The sequence below is a fragment of the Crassostrea angulata genome, chromosome 3, assembly GCF_025612915.1.
Source record: "Crassostrea angulata isolate pt1a10 chromosome 3, ASM2561291v2, whole genome shotgun sequence".
NCBI lineage: Eukaryota > Metazoa > Mollusca > Bivalvia > Ostreida > Ostreidae > Magallana > Magallana angulata.
The window spans coordinates 27,305,994-27,328,446 of NC_069113.1; the positions used below are offsets into that span (position 1 = coordinate 27,305,994).

General features: G+C 35.5%; 1 protein-coding gene and 1 long non-coding RNA gene across 10 annotated transcripts in view; one reads left to right on the forward strand and one right to left on the reverse strand.

Annotated features, from left to right (window-relative positions):
* Window positions 1-19,914, forward strand: part of LOC128176217 (leucine-rich repeat serine/threonine-protein kinase 1-like) — a 30,864-nt gene extending 10,950 nt beyond the window's left edge. For 2 of the 8 annotated variants that reach the window (XM_052842373.1, XM_052842377.1), the window contains exons 4-31: window positions 178-204; window positions 1,913-2,089; window positions 2,645-2,808; window positions 3,178-3,398; window positions 3,879-4,039; window positions 4,288-4,451; window positions 4,552-4,687; window positions 4,907-5,060; window positions 5,351-5,530; window positions 7,764-7,876; window positions 9,009-9,109; window positions 9,207-9,335; window positions 9,991-10,023; window positions 11,232-11,411; window positions 11,505-11,703; window positions 12,026-12,283; window positions 12,566-12,693; window positions 12,806-12,960; window positions 13,393-13,629; window positions 13,723-13,946; window positions 14,207-14,742; window positions 14,896-15,153; window positions 15,668-15,892; window positions 16,188-16,316; window positions 16,510-16,704; window positions 16,981-17,151; window positions 17,398-17,514; window positions 17,635-19,914. In XM_052842373.1, coding sequence (XP_052698333.1) covers window positions 178-204; window positions 1,913-2,089; window positions 2,645-2,808; window positions 3,178-3,398; window positions 3,879-4,039; window positions 4,288-4,451; window positions 4,552-4,687; window positions 4,907-5,060; window positions 5,351-5,530; window positions 7,764-7,876; window positions 9,009-9,109; window positions 9,207-9,335; window positions 9,991-10,023; window positions 11,232-11,411; window positions 11,505-11,703; window positions 12,026-12,283; window positions 12,566-12,693; window positions 12,806-12,960; window positions 13,393-13,629; window positions 13,723-13,946; window positions 14,207-14,742; window positions 14,896-15,153; window positions 15,668-15,892; window positions 16,188-16,316; window positions 16,510-16,704; window positions 16,981-17,151; window positions 17,398-17,514; window positions 17,635-18,777 — 5,915 coding nt within the window. In that variant the 3' untranslated portion in view covers window positions 18,778-19,914. Of the gene's footprint in view, window positions 1-177; window positions 205-284; window positions 303-1,912; window positions 2,090-2,644; window positions 2,809-3,177; window positions 3,399-3,878; window positions 4,040-4,287; window positions 4,452-4,551; window positions 4,688-4,906; window positions 5,061-5,350; window positions 5,531-7,763; window positions 7,877-9,008; window positions 9,110-9,206; window positions 9,336-9,853; window positions 9,874-9,990; window positions 10,024-11,231; window positions 11,412-11,504; window positions 11,704-12,025; window positions 12,284-12,565; window positions 12,694-12,805; window positions 12,961-13,392; window positions 13,630-13,722; window positions 13,947-14,206; window positions 14,743-14,895; window positions 15,154-15,667; window positions 15,893-16,187; window positions 16,317-16,509; window positions 16,705-16,980; window positions 17,152-17,397; window positions 17,515-17,634 lie in introns of all 8 variants that reach the window. The other 6 variants (XM_052842375.1, XM_052842379.1, XM_052842376.1 and 3 more) reach the window with 4 other exon arrangements.
* LOC128176222 (uncharacterized) lies at window positions 3,328-12,678 on the reverse strand. 2 transcript variants are annotated; one of them, XR_008242764.1, is made up of 5 exons: window positions 12,548-12,678; window positions 9,234-9,753; window positions 7,787-7,870; window positions 5,348-5,507; window positions 3,328-3,462 (listed from the first exon to the last, which is right to left on the reverse strand). It is a non-coding gene; the product is annotated as an uncharacterized LOC128176222 (long non-coding RNA). The 2 variants fall into 2 exon arrangements; XR_008242765.1 differs by lacking the exon at window positions 12,548-12,678 and having other exon boundaries at window positions 9,234-9,355; window positions 9,666-9,845.
* Window positions 19,915-22,453: the final 2,539 nt, after the last annotated feature.

Here is a 22,453-nt window from a genome sequence, read left to right on the forward strand (position 1 = left end):
AAAGTTTAAAAACTGAGTTGAGAGAAGGCAAGCAAGAATTAAAAATAACAGAAGCAAAGTACAGATTATTTTTATCAAACTTTTTTGATAGCAAAGGTTATCATTTAACATTGAGGGTTCATAAAATATGTGGTCCATGTGGAATTCAGTTTTTCTTGTTTTTATTTTGATAAACAGTGATAGAGGGATACCGAGACCCACAAGGTTTGCATGAGCAATAAGTGCATGTAATATCAATAAAAGATGAAACTCATATAATCTTTAATTGCTTCTCTGATTTTTAGCTCACCTGATCTGCTTAGGTGAGGTTTTCTACTCGCTCTTTCTTTTTGTCAGAAGTTCATCCATTTGATAATGTTACACGATTTTCAGACCTTTTGCTATAAATGATTGCACCAATTTCAGCCAGACTTGATGCTTCTCTGAAGGGTATTCAAGTGTATAAAAAATTATGTGTGTGGCACCTGCTTTTAAGCTTATGGGGGAAAATGAAAATCTGTTTGAGTATTTTAACATCTTCCACCACTGAACCTGTTGTCCTCTACATTAAATCATTATTTTGTATATATTGTATATACATGGTATTGTGTTGGCTTGTATTTTATTTATATTGTACCATACAAGTTTAAATGGAGATTCCAATAAAGAATTACGATAACACTGACAAAATGCAAAGTACTCAAAGCACAGATATCCAGGCTCATTTGATGTGTATAGAAAACGTTTTCATGACTTGGTATAACTAATTATGACTAATTAGACACATTGAGCTATAATTAAAGAATTAACTGAGTTTACAAGTGTATTAATATACATTTATTATTGATATCGTAAATATAATACATCATGGGAGAGTCAGTTATTAAACACCCCAACTAAGATTGTTGTACATGCTCTAATTAAAACAATTTTAGAATGACCTAGGCTATTAGTGTACACAAAATGTATTCCGCCACTCAGCAACTTTGCAATGCAAACTCGGAAGTATTTAGAATTTTACAAAGAACAAGATTACCATGTGATGTAAACTTACATTGACCAAATGACATGCTATGCATATTCTACATTCTCTTTTAAGGTGGAACTACATTTTTTTGTGAAGAACAATTGTGCAGTCAACATTCAGTAAACCGTCCACTCCTACCTTAATGATTTCTTATCTTCACTTGGTTGACTGAAATAACATCGATTATAATTTCATGTATTTCAAGATAGATGTAAGGCCAATGCGAAAATGCATAAGCAACATGCAGTGATAAAACAGATTTTGTATATGTCCACAATGATGAGAAATATTTGACCATTAATCAGCATCAGTTCCTGCATAGAATATATTTTATAAAATTTAGATGAATAATGGATTTTTTTTCCTGGCTCCAATAAAAAATTTAACCCACTTGTTAATGAACCAACAAAGAGGAAGAGATAAATTGAATGCACAATATTTTTTTTTTTAGTATATATGCAATTTTTTTCCTTTATTTAATCACTGGCATTCCTGTAATCCATTTGCTGCATTATTTCCTTGGTATATTAAACTATACTTTTACCTACTATATCTTAACACTGCTTTGAAAATATGATTAAAAAGTATAATTACTTAAACATGTTTTTTTATCAAACATCTACTGGTAGTTTTAAAACACTCACGCAAAAATCTTGCATGTATTAAATTAAATCACTGTATAAGCCAAATTTTTTAAGTAGAATTCATTTGCAGTATAATCTTTAAAAGAATGGCTAAAATGTATATCAATAATAATTCTTTTCACCTCAGAGGTTGCAGAAGTCTATATCTATTTATTTTAAAAAGAAAAAATATTCTTCCCCAAACATGTGATGCATACACTTAAAAATTGGTTCAGCACACAGCTATTTGCACTGTATAACTTTGAATATTTTTGATCGCTAGAACTGGTGAAGGAGATGAGGGTCAGGACGTGTCTCCTGTATGCGGCCTGCTTGGGGGGTAACCAGAGGATCATCAAGATGTGGCTCACCCCAGAGATGGACATCAACCACCCCCCGTACTACTCAAGCACCTCCTCCTTCTCTATGGACAAAACTCCGCTGTACGCAGCCTGTGCTGGTCAGTTACTATATGTTCAATTCATTTATGGTATTCTAACAAGTAAGATGCTAGGCAGAGCTTAAATGGTGTAATTCAGGTGTACCTTTGCATTATCCGGACTACATTTGATTTAAATTTATCTCTTATTTAAACACATGTAAAACAATTTTACATATAAGAAAATTCAAAGGATTATGTGGAATTTCATATTTGACTGTATAGGAAAATATAGGGTAATGACTTTCCTTAGGAAAAATATTATTGAAACTTGATCTGTAGTTTCTCAGTATAAAGCTGCATGACAAATTTCAAATCCGTTCTTCAAACCATAATGAAAAAAAGGTATCAAAAATCTATGACCAACAGACAGACAGAAAGTCAATAAATACACCTAAGGTGTGTTCAACAGAGTGAGCACTTGCAAGCGCTTGCCAAAATTCCCTATACCCACACAAATGAGTGCTCGCTCTGTTGAACAGGCCTTTGGTTCACTGGTAGGAGACTAATAAATTTACTATCAAACAGTATGTACATGAAATGGTTTTAATGGAATTATGTTTCCTTTAAATATAGGCAACCATTTAGAAGTAGCAGAAATGTTGGTAGGGTTTGGTGCAGAGGTGAATCAAAGAATTGTAGAGGACTTTCCTGAAATCTCTAGCAAGCTGGTGAAAAACTGCATCAGTGAACAGCAGATGGAATATACACTAGAGGCTGGATATAGTGAGGAATTAGTGGTAAGAGAGAGAGAGAGAGAGAGAGAGAGAGAGAGAGAGAGAGAGAGAGAGGAAAATACTTTGAACTGTTAAGAGGTCTACAGCTTATGCTTAAATAGGGCTTGTAGGGATGGTGATGAAAGAGAAATATAGCAGATAAATTGCCTTTTACGAATAGTGTTCAGTTTTAAGTTATACATCTTCTATCAGTATAAAAGAGAGACTGATGGAAAATGTGGATGTGTAAAAAGACAGAATAAAAGAATTATGAATCAACCAGAAAGTCAGTGATCAGTGAATCAATAATTTCAAATTACCAGTACTCCCCATAAATTTTTTTTATATAACGGATGAACAATTTGAATCAAATTTCATAATAAACATTTTTAGCACATAGCCAATTACAGCCATAAGGAGTTAGGAGGTTTCCATGACTTCTGGATTTCTGATTACAAGAACATCTTGGTGGAGCTCAACATCAGCAATAACCACATCAGCCGGCTGCCAGCCAACATACCCTGGGACCTGCCGTCTCTCAAGACGTTCAACGCCTCCTGTAACAAAATCAGCGCCATCAGAGTGGATCCTCAGTGTACCATCCTCTGTAAAAGGTCAGTTGATCCTTATATTTAGTCTGTTAATGATGTTTGGCTTCAGCAAGGTTTGCTGGCAAATCTGAAATCAGTGGAAATTTGTTATTAACTAAAAATGTGTTTGATTGGCGTCAGACAGATTTGTACATGTATCACACTTACTCTACCAGCAATGAATTTGACTTGGAGGTAAAACTGTGGACACTTCAATGTTAGGAGTTTCTGAGTTTTACTTTACCTACTTTACATACCTGGTATATGTATACATGTATACCATAGCATGAAAAACAAACATCACTTGTGGAAAGATAACAACACTTTGAAAGTTAAAGAGCTGATGGAGAGAATGATTAATATAAAAAAAAAGTTTGGATTTGAAACAATAATACCGTGCTGGAGGAATAGCACTAGCTGCTTTTTCTCCAATAAAAATTGTAGGGACTTCCATCATTCCTCAAATGAATGGTGTAACAATGACCCATTGTGTGAATGTTTTAGGTTGGAAAACATTCTCTTACAAGAGAATCAATTAGAAGAACTGTGTTATGAACTTTTTCAACTGCCAGAGCTGAGATACTTGAACGTGGCTCATAACAAGATGAGGTACATGGTCAAGTCCCACCAAAGATACGAAGACTGGAGAGTACTAAAACCAGACAGTAAGATCAGAAACTTGAATATATATTCTTTGGAGGTTATTCAGAGCTTAAACTGTAAAGTGATACATTTGTTACTTAACTTCAATTGTACCGGTAATACACAATTTGATTGGCCAGGTTTCACAAGAAGAATTTTAACAAAAAATATAAAATCCTTACTAAATAAATACAATGTTCCAATATACTTGATACCTTCAAAGCTAAATGCAACATAGAATTAAAATTTATTTATTTTTCTTTCTTTGAAGCTGACAAGCCAGAGTGGAGTTGTACAAAATTGCGTTGCTTGAACGCCTCGTACAATAACCTGGAAATGTTGCCGACGGAGATCAGTAGCTGTAGCGGTCTGGTGGAACTGGATGCCAGCAACAATAAACTGGTGGCCTTTCCTTCCCCCTGGGAATGTAAACTGGTAAATGCACCATGAGTTTTGTACTATATTTCATTATCAAATGTATTAACAGTTCAGCTTGTTTGCCATGCAGTCTTCGCAACAAATATTTTTTTTGCAGTCCACACTGAATCTTTCTCATAATGTGATGGTTCGCTTTGCTCCCAGTGTGGAACTCTTCTGGTGTGCAACACTGAAAAAGCTCCATCTGGACTACAACCAGTTAGAAGAAATGACAGAGAGCATGGTCAAACTCTGTAAGTAGTGGATGTTCATAAAACACAGAAACAGAATCCATCTTTTAAACAAAGAATTGGTTGATTTATACATAACAAAAAAAAAAGAATGCCCATTCTGCTTGTATTATCAAACATGTCACCTGCCCAAATTAATTAAAAAAAATGGCTGTACATCTGCATGATATAAAAGAACCAACGAAGAATTGGCTTTATACCGGTACTTTTATTAATTTGCAGGTTGCCTGCAGGTGTTAAATCTTTCCAACAATAAGATCAATGTCCTTCAGCGACCGGAGGTGTGGGACTGTAAGATGTTACAGATTCTGGACCTCAGTGGCAACAGACTGGGGATCCCTTCAGGGGACACGCCATTACCCACCACAAAGTCCAAGTAAGGGAATCAGTACATGTACTGTGGAATCATATATCTTATAGTGGGAAGGTCGCTTCATGAGCATCATGGATAACTTGCCAATGAAATTCATGTCTCCAACAACAATGCTTAACTTTTTATACTTAAATATTATTGACAAGAAAATAACTGCCTCTTTGTGACAGTAATGATTCCTCAGTATATTTAAGACCTTGATGATCTGGTATATATACCAGATATGATCTTGTATCAGACTTTTTGCCTTGAATGAAAAAAAGAACTCACAAATCTCTAAATTGAATTACCAGGTTACTGCCGAGGCGAAGGAGCAGACTATCAAGCTGCAGTGAGAATGTGTCTTCTAGGATCGCCCTGCCGTCTTTTCTGGCTCATTGCTTGAACGAGTTGAACCTGAGTGACAACTGCCTAGACTGTGTGCCCCCTTCTGTCTGTCAACTAGTCTCCCTGCAAACATTGGATATATCAATGTATGTATATGTATTTTTTTTTATATGGTTATGCTTTTAAAGCTTAACTCTCCTCTATTTCTTAATTTTTTATCCAAAATGTAACAAATTTAGCCTGGGATCCCCATTTTGTAAACTGCATACAGGTAATTTAACCAGAAATAAAAAAAGATGCAAATAAATTCAATCAATAAGATAACGGCTAGCTTTGATAATCTTAAATTGTTTTCTCTCTACAAGTAATTTTTTTTTAGCTCACCTGAGCTGAAAGCTCAAGTGAGCTATTCTGATCATATTTTGTCTGTCGTCCGTCCGTCCATCCGTCTGTCCGTAAACTTTTCACATTTTCAACATCTTCTCAAGAACTACTGGGCCAATTTCAACTAAACTTGGCACAAATAATTCTTAGGCAAAGGGGATTCAAAGTTGTGAAAATTAAGGGCCACACCCTTTTTCAAGGGGAGATAATTAGAAATTAATGAAAAATTTCGAGAAATTTTCAAAAATCTTCTCCTCAAGAACCATGAAGCCAAGAAAGCTGAAACTTGTGTGGAAGCATCCTCAGGTAGTGTAGATTTAAAGTTGTGAAATTCATGACCCCCGTGGGTAGGGTGGGGCCACAATGGGGGGTCGAAGTTTACATAGGAATATATAGGGTAAATCTTTAAAAATATTCTTCTCAGAAACTAATCAGTCAGGAAAGCTGAAACTTGTGTGGAAGCATCCTCAGGTAGTGTAGATTCAAAGTTGTGAAAATCATGACCCCCAGGGGTAGGGTGGGGCCACAATGGGGGCTCGAAGTTTTACATAGGAATATATAGAGTAAATCTTTAAAAGTCTTCTTATCAGAAACTAATCAGCGAGGAAAGATGAAATTTGTGTGGAAGCATCCTTAGGTAGTGTAGATTCCAAATTGTGAAAATCATGACCCCCAGGGTAAGGTGGGGCCACAATGGAGGTCGAAGTTTTACATATATAGAGTAGGAATATATAGAGTAAATCTTAAAAAACTAATCAGCCAGGAAAGCTGAAACTTGTGTGGAAGCATCCTCAGGTAGTGTAGATTCAAAGTTGTGAAAATCATGATCCCCGGGGGTAGGATGGGGGCACCATAGGGGGTGTTAAAGTTTTACATAGGAATATATAGAGTAAATCTTTAAAAATCTTCTTCTCAGAAACTAATCAGCCAGGAAAGCCTAAACTTGTGTGGAAGCATCCTCATGTATTGTAGATTCATAGTTGTGAAAATCATGACCCCTGAGGGTATGGTGGGGCCACAATGGGGGGGGGGGTCGAAGTTTTACATAGGAATATATAGAGTAAATCTTTAAAAATCCTCTTCTCAGAAACTAATCAGCCAGGAAAGCTGAAACTTGTGTGGAAGCATCCTCATGTATTGTAGATTCCAAGTTGTGAAAATCATGACCCCTGGGGGTATGGTGGGGCCACAATGGGGGCTCGAAGTTTTACATAGGAATATATAGAGTAAATCTTTAAAAATCCTCTTCTCAGAAACTAATCAGCCAGGAAAGCTGAAACTTTTGTGGAAGCATCCTCAGGAAGTGTAGATTCCAAGTTGTGAAAATCATGACCCCCGGGGGTAGGATGGGGGCACCATAGGGGGTGTTAAAGTTTTACATAGGAATATATAGAGTAAATCTTTTAAAATCTTCTTCTCAGAAACTAATCAGCCAGGAAAGCTGAAACTTGTGTGGAAGCATCCTCAGGTAGTGTAGATTCAAAGTTGTGAAAACCATGACCCCCGGGGGTAGGGTGGGGCCACAATGGGGGCTCTAAGTTTTACATAGGAATATATAGAGTAAATCTTTAAAAATCTTCTTCTCAGAGACTAATCAGCCAGATGATTCTTTATTATTGTTAAGACTTTGTCTCCAGGACAATTCTTCGGCCTCACAAGAAGGTTCAGAGTTTGATGTAGCTTTATATCCCATATATAAACAATTGTTAAGGATCTTTTTGAGAACTGCAATACTCAACATGTGATATGACTCTAAAATCATCCTGTTAGAAAAGGGACTAATGATTATAAGCATAAGAATATCCAGGGGGGAAAATGGATTTTATTTATACAGGATCTACATGTATTATTGTACATTGTCCAGATTGTTTGTATTATGACTCCATTAAGCTGATTTTATCATACCTATCGTTCTTCAGGTGAGCGATGTAGCCCATGGGCCTCTTGTTTAAAATGTGAACTTAAAAAAAATTTCGATGTTGATAATATGAGCAGTAACCCAGCCATCAAGAGCTTACCAAAAGAGCTTGGGCGCCTGAGTCAGTGTAACAGTCTGAACATCCAAGGGACTGGAATCCCAGGAGGTGAGGTGTCCCCTTCAGCTGTAGGTAAGAAAAGGTCAAGATCAAATCTGGTTCAGAACAGAATGTATATTATGTGTTCAAAACCATTAACTGAATCTATTTTGCCAGGCAACTTTTATATTTCTGATTTGATGATTAAGGAGGCTGGATTGTCAATAACTTAACCATCAGATTTACCTTAGATTTTTAAATATGATATTTCTGACCATATACTACTATTACTTATTAGGTTAGTTACTGACTCACTACGGAAATATATTGGGTTGATCAATCTCATAGATGGCGAGGCGAAGCCGAGCCGTCTATGAGATTGATCAAACCCAATATATTTCCGTAGTGAGTCAGTAACTAACCAAATAAGTGTTTTGTTTTCCCGAGGACTATCAAGCGACATATTCATTCACAAATAGCGGTTATCTACGCAAAGCCATGTACAAGATGCCTTACATCTCGTTCAATTAAACTCATTTAAACTCTTCAAAATTATCAATACCACCTTTCAAATACGCTTAAAAAATCTTTGCTTCAGCCATATTACTTACAATGTTTTGTTGCTATTCAATTTTAAACTTCTGCAGAGATTTGAGCAAATTTAGACGCTGCCATTTTGTTCTGCTCCAGACACAACAATGTGACGTCAATATTCAAAGGGCAACTACTCTAATTTAAAAAATAATTCCAAAGGGCCACTACTCTAAATATTTTAATGACTTACTAAACACGATTTCTGCGTTATATAATATGAAATATCGAGATAAATAGGTGAGGCGGCGGCCAATGACGGCCATATTGCCTAATATTAATCCTCACAGAACCTACATAGAGATATATGAGGCAATCACTTGCCATGTTTAATCCAATGAAAATGTGACATTTCAGTCCGAGGGAAAACAATATTCAGTATCTGTTCACTTTAGATATGTTCTACATCTTTATACAGAGCTTTTTGTCTCAGTGAGATAATCTAAAAATGACCACGGACATCCATCCCTCTTAATTAAAAGATAATTTCAATGTACCTAATTGTTAGTTAAAGTTTCCAAGAATGAAATTGATCTCAAATAAGGGCTAAAGACATTTACACTTACTTGTACCATACAATTTAAATGAGCAATGTTTATTTTGATGAAAGAAAACAAATAAACTTTTTATTTAGATTGCCACATTTGGACAAAAAAATATATTCAAGGTCTGAATGAAAAACTGCGACAAAGCAAGGGGTACTACAGACTAAAACTGGTTGTTGTGGGTAAAAAGGTTTGTTTTTGGTTTTTTTAACTAACATACAATAAATTAAATAACTACATGTATTTTGATCATTGATTATATTGACATTTTGATAACATGTTCCTAGGACAAAGGTAAAACTGCCATTACTAACCTGCTAGGCTGTAAATCCAACTTTGAAATCCATGGGTCAGGAATCCGGAGAGTGGAAACCACTCTTTGTCCAAAAAAAAAGAGTGGAATTCTGGATAAACTGGTAGGTGTACTGAAGCATTTCTTGTAAAAAAAAAATTCTTCTCAGTTCTAAAGTACATGCAGGGAATTGTTTTCTTGTATCTGTTGGAAAATCATGTAATATCAGATGAAAAACTTAATTCATAAGGTTTTCATCAAGACCCCTATCTCTCCCTCAAAATTAATTGGGATAAATGTTGATAAAAATTTTATATGATGAAGTACTTTGCTCTTATAAGGAACTGTAAATATTTTAAATTTCTTTTGTGTATTCATTAAAAAAAAAAACAAGAAAAAATTTAATCATCAGCGAAGTAATTCCCAAGTACAACATGTCCTTCGTTTTATTTACCGGTATGTTAGACAACAGAAGTTGGAATTAAGTTTTTCATCAGACATCAATCTTTTGATCCCTCAGTCCACATAATTTCTTTGTATAGCTTGAACAAAATGTAATCAAATTAAATACTTTTTTGTATGAACTAAAATTACAAGTGTATGAGTTACAAGACAATAAAATAATAGTCTAATCTTAATCAGTATGCACGGACATTTTTAAGGTAAACATTTATAATATATTAATTATCACTGATGTAACCATTTGTTTTTTTTTCTGAGTTAATATATATATAAATATTCATTGAAATTAAAACTAACATGTAAAAATTGTAACACAGCATTCCTCTAATAAACACAGAATTCGGAATGAGGTATTGTATGTCTATAGACTTCTATATTCACTCTTTAGTTTATAGAATGATTCAAATCTATTAGACTACAGCTTTTTTAAACATGCATGTCAACATACATATACTATTGTAATACATGTAGCATGATCTGAATGAAGTTCTGACTTTAATACATGCGTAGTTGTACTCTCTATAGATTCACTGTTTCTAACTGCATGTTGCAAGGTGGCCTAATTGAACCACTGCAGTGGTGGAAGCTTTTGATCATAATTTTCTGGATTCAGCAACAGTCTATATATAGGCATACTTTTTTTGCTCACCTGAGCCATGAGCTGGCTTTCTGATGAAAATTTGTCCAGCGTTTGTTAATTTTACTCTATCCCAAGATATTTATGCAACAGTTGAATTACATGTAATTGATATTCATAAATACTTCAGAGTTCATACAATGTATATCTATTGAATATGAAAAAAATCAAAGATCATCTTTAGAAACCCCCTCTAGCTTGTCAGGTGTCCTTGCACCGCTAAATAATAAGCGGAAGGGATTTTGCATTGCAAATGATAGGAAGTACACCAGAATTAGTCACTTCTTTGTTTATTCAATTTGTCACTGTTAATATAGGTGCAGATCTTTTTTACCCCCAAATCTGTGACCCAAAACATTTGAGTAAAAAATTCTTGACTAGCAAACTAAATACTTTACTTTGCTCCTTAATCAAAAAACCTTTATTTTTTGGGGGGTGGGGTAGAAGGCAAGTTGCTAACTCTTAAATAATTATGATATATTTGTTTATAACTCCTCTCACAAACTAATGAGAGAGGTGTACTGCGCAAATAAAGCAAATTATCCAAGGAAATGGGTGGGTCACCCCATACAATCTACAGTTAACTTATGGTGAAGATCTCGTAAGTTGTTAGAACTTGTGTCCTAACCATTTCAATAATTATGTATGTTATATATACTAGTATACAATAAAATATGTTCAAATCAAATCACAGTTTTAAAACTTTAGTTTTAATCATCTTTGTTTACATATTATATGCTCATCTTTTCATAATATTGAAATGAATAATCCCAAAGTTTCAGAATAGGTAGAATATGATATCTATTCCCAAGGCGACACATATTGTTCCCCATCACATGACTTCCTAGACCAATTAGGTGCATTATATAAAATCATCATCTTGAGGTATAAATAATGGACTTAATTATTTTGCCTGTGCAGAAGGACCAGTCTAAGAGGCTGCCTATAGAGCTGTGTGTGTGGGATCTGGCTGGGGACGAGTGTTATAAGGCCACACACCACTGCTTCTTCACCCCTAACTCTCTGTACCTGGTCGTCTGGGACCTCTGGTCTCTGGCCAAGGACATGGAGAAGATAGGCAAACTTCTGTACAGTATAGAGGTGAGTACTTAATACATGGTCTTACATTATAAGATCTTCCAATGAATAAGGATTAAGTGCACCATATTTTATCTCCATTCTCCTTGATTACAGGCAAGAAATCCCCACTCCAAGGTCATCATAGCAGCAACCTTCTTGGACAAGAACAATAGCCCCACCAGGGACGAGCAGGTGTCTGAGATCAAAAGGAAGCTACTGGAGGCGTTTGGGAGTGCCTCAGAGAGATACGGGGGGCTGTGCTCACAACTAGAGGATGACAACATCATCCCCATGTCCTGTACTACTGGGGCGGGTGGGTGTCTGCCTATATACACCTCAAATTCACTCCTCAGTGGCTGAACTCTATACACATACTGTAGAGTTCACTTCATCACCCATTAATTTGATAAGGAAATTTAAAAAAAAAAAAAAAAAGATGAGTTCAAACCAAAATAGTAGGCCATTCATTATGTTTTGTTACTAGATTATTGTACTTTTTTTGTAACTCTCATTATTGTGATAACTGATACAGTGTACCTGTACTAAAATTAATTTTTACCATATTTTATGTACATGTACTATTGTTACCACCTTTTAATTTCCTGTCAGTGATTTTATGACATGTTTTCATCTAGGTATATCCGAGTTACGAGATGCCCTGTACAATACTGCCTGCAATATGAAGGAGCTTGGCAATAAGACCTTAGGAACGAGATATCTGCTGGGCAGAAGCATTCCTAACAGCTACCTCCTGATAGAGAAGGAGATCTACCGTGAGCTGGAGAACAGGATCAGGGATGGCAAACCTCCATTCCTGGTTCAGAGGGAACTGTATGAGCTCATTGAGAATATACCAAGCTGTGATGTGGAGGTTCCCCAAGAGGTCCCCGAAGGTAACCAGTGAAAATGATATAATTATACATGTCCAAGATAAATAAGATCAGTAGAAAAATAAAAATGCACTAAGAAGATCCCTATAATTTGTTCTCTATGTTGTACATTGCTTATTTGATTCTACATTTACATGTACTGATATGTTCTAAAGACTTAAAATATTTTGATTATCAATGTTTGTTTTCAATTTGATAATTTGCCTGTTTTGAGACCATCTGATTTCTTGATTGGATACAAAACAAGCACAGCTAAACACACTGTACCTTCCATGTGTTTTGTAGTGGTAAAGTTCCTTGTAACGTCTGGAGCAATGCTTCACTTCAATGAACAGTTACAAGGCTTGAATAACTTCTTTTACCTGGACCCCACCTGGCTGTGTGACGTCCTCTCACAGGTCCTCATTGACTCGGTCAGTATTAACAACCTATCAAATTCTAAAAACAATTGTCAGCTAAGAAAACATCATAGATTAGCCATTTTTATAAACTCTAATTATGCGAATTGATTTTTTTTTTTTTTAGTCACTATGTCAGTCTATGAAGGGAGGAAAAATTGCCTTGAGCACAGTACAAGAGATGTACCTCCAGGATTCTAGGTTCCCCAATGAGAATGTCCCACAATACATACAGCTCCTGGAACAATTTGAAATTGCTCTTAAGGTTGAGTTGGACAGAAAGTAAGTGTGTTATTCCCATTTGTAAGTCAGTGATTTCTTCCTTCAAAACAAATTTGTGATTTCTTTCATTCAAGTGTTCATGTACAATAAATATGAGGTATCGGTATATGGAGAGTATGGTAATTGAAGAATTGTACAAGAAAACCTTTAGGTAAATCACAGGTGCATCCTATCCACTATGCTCTCTATTCCATATATAACAAATATGTGCATTCATTATACAGAGCAGATAAAATGCCCCATGAGCAGATGCTGTGTACATGTTTTAAGCTTAAACAAATGTAATAATATTACATGTATCGTAATACTTACCAGTACTCTAGGGTCAATAAAAAAACCTGTCTCAGTGTTTGTCTTTGTATTTTTTTAACAAAATATCTATTGATCCATTATAACATTTACCATCCAGGTTATTATATCTTAACTACATAGGTTGTTCATCCCCTCCCACCTTCACGCTAACCCTGGCATGGACCTTCAGTTTCATGGCCGTGATGGTAAGCGAGTGTCCCGCCTCTATCAGCTTGCTTTTATTCCTAATGGTCTGTGGAGTAGGCTGCTCTCTAGGATCATGTGTAGGATTGAACTTCTTGCCAATGATTGGGTCCTCAGGTCCTCTGTAAGGATCAAGCCTGGAAAGTCCTTCTACAGGATCAATTCTAAAACAAGGTGGAATTTTGAACCATGTTAAGTTATAAAGAAGCTGGTAGATAGTTTTTTATAAATATTAAACATGCTGTGTTTTTATTTATGAATGAACAGTAAAGGTCTGAAGATAAACAACAAAGACATGATATACTGGGAGGATGGAATGTTTCTGAGACATGAGATGGGCCATTTTATGCTGGAGTCTGTACAAGTGAGTCAGAGGGAAGGGTACATAACTCATGGCATCCTGATCACTGTCCAGTCCCTAGAAGAGGACTACTCCATCATGGGGATGATTGTAGACGCGGTGGAAGATCTTCTCAGTGATCATTACCCAGGTATCAGTAGTCAGCTAATTTTGTAAAGGCAACCCACCATGATCACCACTTCTAGATATATCTTGTTTACTATAAACCTTATTGAGGCATTTATGTATTTTGTTGATCTTTGCAAAATTGACATGATATACTGGTACTCTGAATACAATCAACACTGTTTATCAGTTACTCAATTCCGTTCTTTTATTTTAAACACCAAAATAATGATGCACAAAACAAAATACACAATTTCTATAAACAATCGGGACATTTGAATGTAGGTTTGATGGACTATGACATGGTGGGTAGACCCAGAATACAGAGATTTGCCATCTGTCCAGTGTGCTACACCATTACCTCCAGCGTGCTGCCCTCCAATTTGGACCACTTCACAGTGGAGCACTGTGCTCGCCTTCTGCTCTCCGGTGACATGGCCTTGTGCAGGAGAGGAACCAAGGTCCCCCTCAGTCAACTCGTCCCGGAACTTCTCATGCAGGAACTGCCCAGGAAATTCCTGCTGGACTCGGAGAAACTTCAAGTTGATCCATCCAATAAGAAGGCTTATCTGGGGTCAGGGGTCACTGGGTCTGTGTTCAAGGGTAAATACGGAGATGTGGACATTGCAGTCAAGTACTACCATGGGGCTCCCTCTATGTCAGGGAAGCATTCTTTGGACAGCAGTTACTACTCTGGTGGGAATATCTCCAGTGTTGAACGAAACAAGCCTCTACATAACGATGATGATGACGAAGATTTAGATGACTATGTTAATGCCCCAAACATGCATCTAGATATGGACGAAGCTAGCAGCATCAAGGTTTGTAACAATTGGAATAAATGAGAAGTTTATATCTAAAAATATTGATTTTTCAAAACATTTTTTTTTATTTTGAAGTTTTCTCTTTATCTCTTCATTCTCTTAACCTCTCTCTCCCCATTACCTGTAAATATGTTGTGGTTATTTTACTAGGCTTTTAGAGCTTTCATGGAAATGAGACAAGAAGCAGACGTGACCAGTAAGTTGGATCACCCCTGTGTTGTATCCTTTGTTGGTATTTCCATCCGACCAGATCTGCTGATGTGTCTAGAGTTAGCTCCCCTGGGTAGTTTGAGACGAGTGCTTGATAATGAGATAGAGGGGAGAGAACCCTTCAACAAATACAGGGACAAGGACAAAGTCTTCCTGCCAGTGTTCAGCAAGGAGATCAACTTCAAGCTTGTTCATCAGGTAAATATCTAACCTTGTCATGTTGAACTCAATTGGGTAAAGAAAAAACATCAAGATATCTGAGGATTCATATCAAATACCCCATATATAGCGACCTTGTTATCTATATCATATAGCCAAACTTTGTTATCTTGAACTTGATTTGGCCAAGAAAAACATAGCTGAGGATTCATTTAGATATCAATTAACAAAACCTTGTCTTCTTTAACTTGATTGGGCCAAGATAAAAATTTCTATATATCTGAGGATTCTGAATACTAAGGGTAAAAAACATACATAAAGAAATGGTGGTTTATAGACTTCCAAATCATTTCTGATCAGTATATATGCATTGAATTTGAAGAATTTGATGTTTGTGAAATTGAAGAACTGCTATTGTAAAAAGGGAAGAACAAAGAAGTTTTAAAAATAAAGAAATACATGTAGCTTGATACTGCAGCACATCATAGTATGTACCTTTGGTATCTTATAAACAATGTAGAATAAAAGAAGGGTGAATTCTTATTTTTTGTAGATTGTTCGTGGTTTGGACTACCTACATAAACACGACATCATATACCGAGACTTAAAGTCGGACAACATCCTGGTCACCAGTTTAGACCCAGAGGCACCAGTCAATGTCAAGTTGTCTGATTATGGAATTTCCAAGTTTAATACATCCGGAGGGACAGTGGGATTGGTGGGAACACCTGGATATCAGGCTCCGGAGATCATGGAGGGATTAGCCTATGATGAAAAGGTAAGCCAGTACTGTCACTACCTGGGGAATCCTCTCTAGAGAGCAGAAAAAGGAATAGAGTGTCAAGTAAAATATTTTTAATAACTTTAAAGCAAGAAAGAAAAAGTAAAATGTTTAGACTTTTAAGAATTATGACAGAATTATGACCCATCATTACCAATGGCTCAGCCACTGAATATTTTCACCAGTAAATAAAGTAATAAAAATCAGTGTGGAGTGTCTATGTACAGTTTGAATAAACTAGATAACCAAGATGTAAATAATTTCTGTATGCCTTCCATGCTCATCCTTGTAGGTGGATATTTTCTCCTTTTCAATGGTGTTGTATGAGATTTTGTCAGGAGAAAGACCTTATTGTGAATACAAAAACATGGCACAGATATCAAGAGCCATGAAAATGGAGGCCAAAAGACCAAACCTCCAGGTAAACAAGGAGTAAATGGTGAAACAGTAAATTCCAATAGCCATACAAAATGTCCTTTTGCACAATTACTTGTATTTCAAAATCTTGCAGCTAAGTATAAGTACATAAAAGTCTATATCTTTGATACAATTACACACACTAGTTTGATATTCATGCACAAGCCTTAGACTTAATCAGAAATTCCTTCTTGCAGGATTTTAACATAGATCCACGCTTCCCTATGCTGGAAAGGTTGATGGAGCTTTGTTGGAATCAGGATGCCACCCAGCGTCCCAGTGCTAAAGACATCCTAACCACAAGTCACATGATGTCCGCAGACTTCCTGGCCCAGCACAAACACTTCCCACGGGAGCTGGAGGAAGTTGACTTTGTCACCTCTGTCACTGAGGTAAATCAACAACCATACAAACACTGGTTTATTACAGAATTTACCATGATATCTAAATTGTATTGGGTTGTAGACATATCATTGGTCTCCAGGCCTACCATCAATAGCATCAAATGAGTCTTTTTGATTCTACAAGATTTTGTACATAAACACTTTCCTTATTTGGCCTGACACAGTACTATCAACATCTCTTTCCATCTATCAAATCAAACCTAGAGTAGATTTTTTTGAAGGCTGATAAGGAGATCATAACTTTTTTGGCTCTGTGTTTTGCAGTATGGTGGTGTAAAGCGACAGGTGTGGGTGTGGGAGGGGAGTGGAGATGACCGTTGCTACCACATTCTGGATGCCACCATGTGCACATATCAGGCCTTCAGAAAACCACTGCCCGGGGCCACCGTCACATGCATGGACAAAATTGGCAAACAGATCTGGATTGGAACAGAGGTCTGAATTGGTTACATTTTACAATCTTTCCTTTTAGAAGCAGACACAACACTGAGGACTGTAGTACATACATCTCTTCCAAAAATGTTTATTCTCTTCTTTTCAGTGGCATATTTATCTACATAAATCCTTATTGTCTTGCATTTCTTTGTACATAAAATCATTAAACCTTGCTAAACCATTACCGACATTACTTAAGTAATGTCTTAACAAATAGATTAAATAATTTAAATGTTCTCTTTTTAGGATGAGCAGATAGAAGTGTTTGGGCAGCAAGGAGTAGGGCATCCTTCTTCACTGAAGAAACTAGACAACTTGGGGGCCACTCCTACATGTATTGAATATGTCAAGAATGAGGAACTGGTGGGTGCTCTGTGTCCTTGTATATGACAATTATTCTTCGTATACAACTGTATTACAATTCAAGAATATCTAAACCATTGTATGATTACTCTGGACTTTAAAATTTTGCCTATGTTTTAGGGTAAAAAGGTGTACATTCTGCTAGGAGATGGTCAGCTAAGAATTTATCAGCATATCAAAAAACCGGAGGTGATTGAAGGGGAGGAGGTAAACCTCAGGCACCAGTTTAACTGGCACCTCAAAAAGATCTTGAGGTTATCCAAGAGGACCGCCTCCTGCCTCGTCTATGTGATGGAAACTGAGGAACTATGGTGTGGCTGTGGCAGTGACATTGTCATAGTCAGCAACAGGACAGAGATGATAGAGAGAAGAATTGAGATCAACAAGGAATGTCAGGCCATATTAGAGAATAAACTTCCAGATGTCATGAAACTGGTTCACATGGACTGCAGGATATGGGCACTCCTTGCCAATAGCAGTGAACTACTTGAATTTGATACAGAGATGGGCATTTTGACGCATATTCTGAAATGTGATCAGATCAATCCACATAAAATGGTTGTTTCCAAATACATTTCTAACAGTTCTGTACAGGTGCAAGCAATGCCCATATCCAGGAGATTTTCAGTTTCTTCCGATGATTCATCATGTGAAAAAATTTCCTCTGGAGAGTTTGATAAGTGGTTCGATGAATCATCCTCCAGTGCCAATGCCCGTGCAGACAGTGAGAACAATCCTCCCCCTCCCATTCCGGAGAGATGTGTTTCAGTAAGTGACCCACAACATCCAGCTCTTTCCCCACCCCTGCCTCCAAGGCGGCCCACAATGGCCAAAAAATCCCAGACCCTTCCAGCCCGGGCCAGCCCACCCTCCTCTGGCTCACCAATTCCCAGAAATCGCCATCCAATTGTGAATTCTGTTGCTGGTGTTGGGGACTCCATCTGGGTAGGAAGATCCACAGGAGACATCTTAATCATCAACGTAAAATCCAACGCTCAATGTCAACACGGTTGTGTCATGGCTGTCATGAAAAATCACTGTGATAAACAACACATCATCCATGAGGTTGAAAAACTGGTGACCGTCGAAAACCTGATATTTTCTGTAATTAAGGCGGACTCTAAATTCACAGAAATCACGGCTTGGGAGGCTTATGATGTGGCTACAATTCAGAAACTGGAACAAATATGGGCTCGTCCGAAAAGCATGGTCTTCTTACGTAACAGTAATACTGATAATGTAGTTGACATGGGAGAAGTTTAGTAGAAAGACTTTATGTGTGAAGAAAAATATAAATGTATTTTCTTAGTCACCAAAAACAATCTGTGCAATATCTTTATTACCTGATATATATCCTATATATTCATTTATAAAGTACCTATAGACTACTTAAAGCTTTCAAGATTTTATATTTTACTCTTTGGATTGAAATTCTATACATTTTTTAAAAATAATCATACATTTTTAAATTTACAAGATGTATCTTGCAGTATTATCAGAGGCAATAAAGATAATTTTGATAGCAATATTTAAATGTGTTACTTGAGACCAGATTTTCATAAATCTGTTGTATACATTATAAATATATACAAATGAATTCCTCAAAAAAATCATCTGCAATTGTTCTTACATACTCGATACACAATTATTTTTGTGCAATAACATGTGTTAATCCTAGGTATTCTAAATTCATCTGCTGACCATGCATGTATATGAATAGTTGAAAAACCGGTTAACTTCCCAGTACAATTTTAGTTCAATTTCACATCTTATTTTATTTACCATATTTCTTATTTACCATATCTGCTAGTCATCAATTTTTATGTCTTTTCTACAATGGTTGTATGAATCATTAGAATCTTTATATTTTGTGTTAGCATGTAGTTCTAGATCTACATGAAAGGTTGATTTTTTTAAACTGAAGATAATTAGAACTTTTGCATGTACCAGGGTAGTTATTTATGTGGGAATCTTCAAATATAGCTTAAAATTCAAGTAATTTACCAGTAACATATAATTTGATTGGTAAGAATAAGTTATTTAACATCCCTTTTGCCTGTCAGGACAGGGAGCTTGTTTATAATTTTGAAAATGATTGAGATATGAATGAAAGGGAAAATCTAAACACCAGGCAATTTACCATCTTATTGATATTACATGTAAATGTCTTTGATAAATTTTATTTTAATACAAGACCATGTAATGTTGTTAAATGATTTTCAAGCCTAGTTAAAACCCAAATTTAAGAAAATGTCAATAAAGTGATTGGGTAATTACTAGAAAATAATATAAATTCTTTTTTTAGATCTTAAACTGTAATGATTACTAGTACAATCATTTTATATATCGGAGCACACTTTGACTTTTCTAATATGTTTCATTATAATCTTTTATAGCGAGCGAAGCGAGCTCTACCGGCAAGGCGTGTGTGAATAGAAAATTCGGACTAGAGTTGCACATTCATTCAACGGATTTTTTTGGCGTCAGTAAATCGGACCAGTAATGCATCGTTTTAATCGTCCCAGTAGTTCCCTGTAATCATGGCAATTTTTATCACTTCACACTCTCACGAGAATCAGCAAGACAAATTTAGACAGTAAAAACAATAACGATGTAAGCGACATAAAGTCAATGTTACCTCTAAAGTTCACCTCAGTACACTTTCAATCAAAAATAATCATGTGACGTCACAAACGTTTACACATTGATCCGATATATTTTTTCGGAGTCAGTAAATTTTGACCCACAATTCATAGTACCAATGGTTTCCAACCTCACGTTCCAACATCACGTTCTCCCGAGAATCAAAGTAAAACCTTTGAAAAGTTTATAAGATGTGTAATTTTAAGAACATCATGCTTTTTAAGTAAATAAAACAGTATACTTCGCATACTTTTATTTCTCAGGGGAGTTTTAAAGAGTAAGACGACACTTAACCAACGTCAGCTTTGACGTCACAATAAGCACTGATAAGGGGAAATTACTCTAATTGAAGTTATTGTAAATCTGCTGAAATGACCAAAATCCTCTTAAAATCTTGCAAAGGCTAAGATAAAGAACAGCTGACGAATAAGGACATTTCTTCAGATACAGGAAACGGTTGTAAATTGCACTAATTTGGATGAATGCTCACAAATATTTTATTCACTATAATTACGGTAATTTCACTTCCATTTATTACATGGGGGGGGGGGGGGGCAACACCATGTTCTTTTAACATGATAAGCAAATATTTTTAAGCGTAAATTAAAAATAAAATTAAACATGTATAAATTGACGAAAATGAAAAAAATTTTAGCATGGGGGGAGCTCTATGATGAGTCAAGTTTTATATGTAAGTTTAAGAAAAAATGTCTACTGCAAAAAAAAAGGGGGAAATCAATCAATCAATCATAATCACAATCACTTTAAAAGAGGAGATGCAGTGCAATGAATATTTATATATTAAAATCTTTATTATTTAACAACATTGTATCTGAGATTAAACTATTGTTCTACATATAAATAAATAAATTATAACAAGTCTTATAAACTATGAATAATGAAAATTTACTGAAAAATAGGTATGTTTTATTTTTTGGCATTCAAATTTCACGTTGTTAATTTTATTTTAATATTTATTATAATTCATTGTTTGATCACATGCTGTGCTCGCCCCAACGGTCGCACCGTAAAACATATTAGAGATGCACATAATAGATTATTTGATAAGGATCAAATGAAATAATATACCTGGTACGTATTTTTATATTATGTTCTTGATATACCGATATTGATGTACATACATGTAGATGTGCTGTTATGTGTGTTTTCACTATAGTATAAATGAATTGAAGCTTGCATTTTGAGTTTAATTGTGGATATTTTGAGATGTTTCTCTGTTTTTAATGCAATGCTGGTTATAATCATATAATGCTGGATAATATCATTCCATGATCAAGCTTTTTCAGACCAAATTTGATTAAGTGCAGAATAACGCAATAATTTATTGTTTGAACAACAAAGAAAAAGGGGAATTCATTCAAATCATGTCCATGTGTATGTTATTGTATTTTTCAAGAGTGAACTAAATAAATTTTGTTTTCACACTTATACTGGTACATTTTTTTCTGTTGTTATTTTGAAAGATTCTTACCCAAAGAGCTCAGTCGGTTTAAATAGGAAAACAATGTATTAGAATATAGTTTAAAGGGGGATGGTCACGATTTTGGTCAAAAATTAGGTTTCAGTTTTTAATGTTTAAAATGCTCCAGAAAGGTGTTTGTAATGGTCAACCAAAATTTGAGTGTCAGTCGTCTTGTAATAAATGAGATATAGAGCTCACAGTTCGTTGTCATGTAAACAAAGCTTAAAAAAGAACATTTACCTGTATATTGAACTATTAATGTAAACAAAAACGGTTCACGAGCCTTGTTTACTCAACGAAAATTGTGAGCTCTGTCAGGCATGGGGTAATCGTAATTGAGTAATCGTAATCGATTGTAATGATTACTCTTTTTCAAGTAATCGACAGTAATCTGTAATCGAAGTGATTTTCGATTACTTGTAATCGTAATTTAATCGATTACAGCTAAAAATTTCAGTGTAATTATAATTACTTTTTCGATTACTTTCGATTACTCTTCACATAAATATTTTGTGATGCTCATATTAATAGAAACAATACTTTACAAGTGTTATTTATAATATTATTAACAGAATAGAATTGATTGTATTCATGTGGTATGATTTTCCACTTTCACTTAAAATATAATATTGGTTAACTTGGATATATAAACAGATAATCAGTTGTTCAGTATGCATTCACACCGCCATGCAAATTTTTAAAATTATTTAACCTAATGTGTCTTAGAAAAAAACCCACTAAAGCTACCTATTGATTGACCATTATTGAGAGAGAGAGAGAGAGAGAGATAGAGAGAGAGAGAGAGAGAGAGAG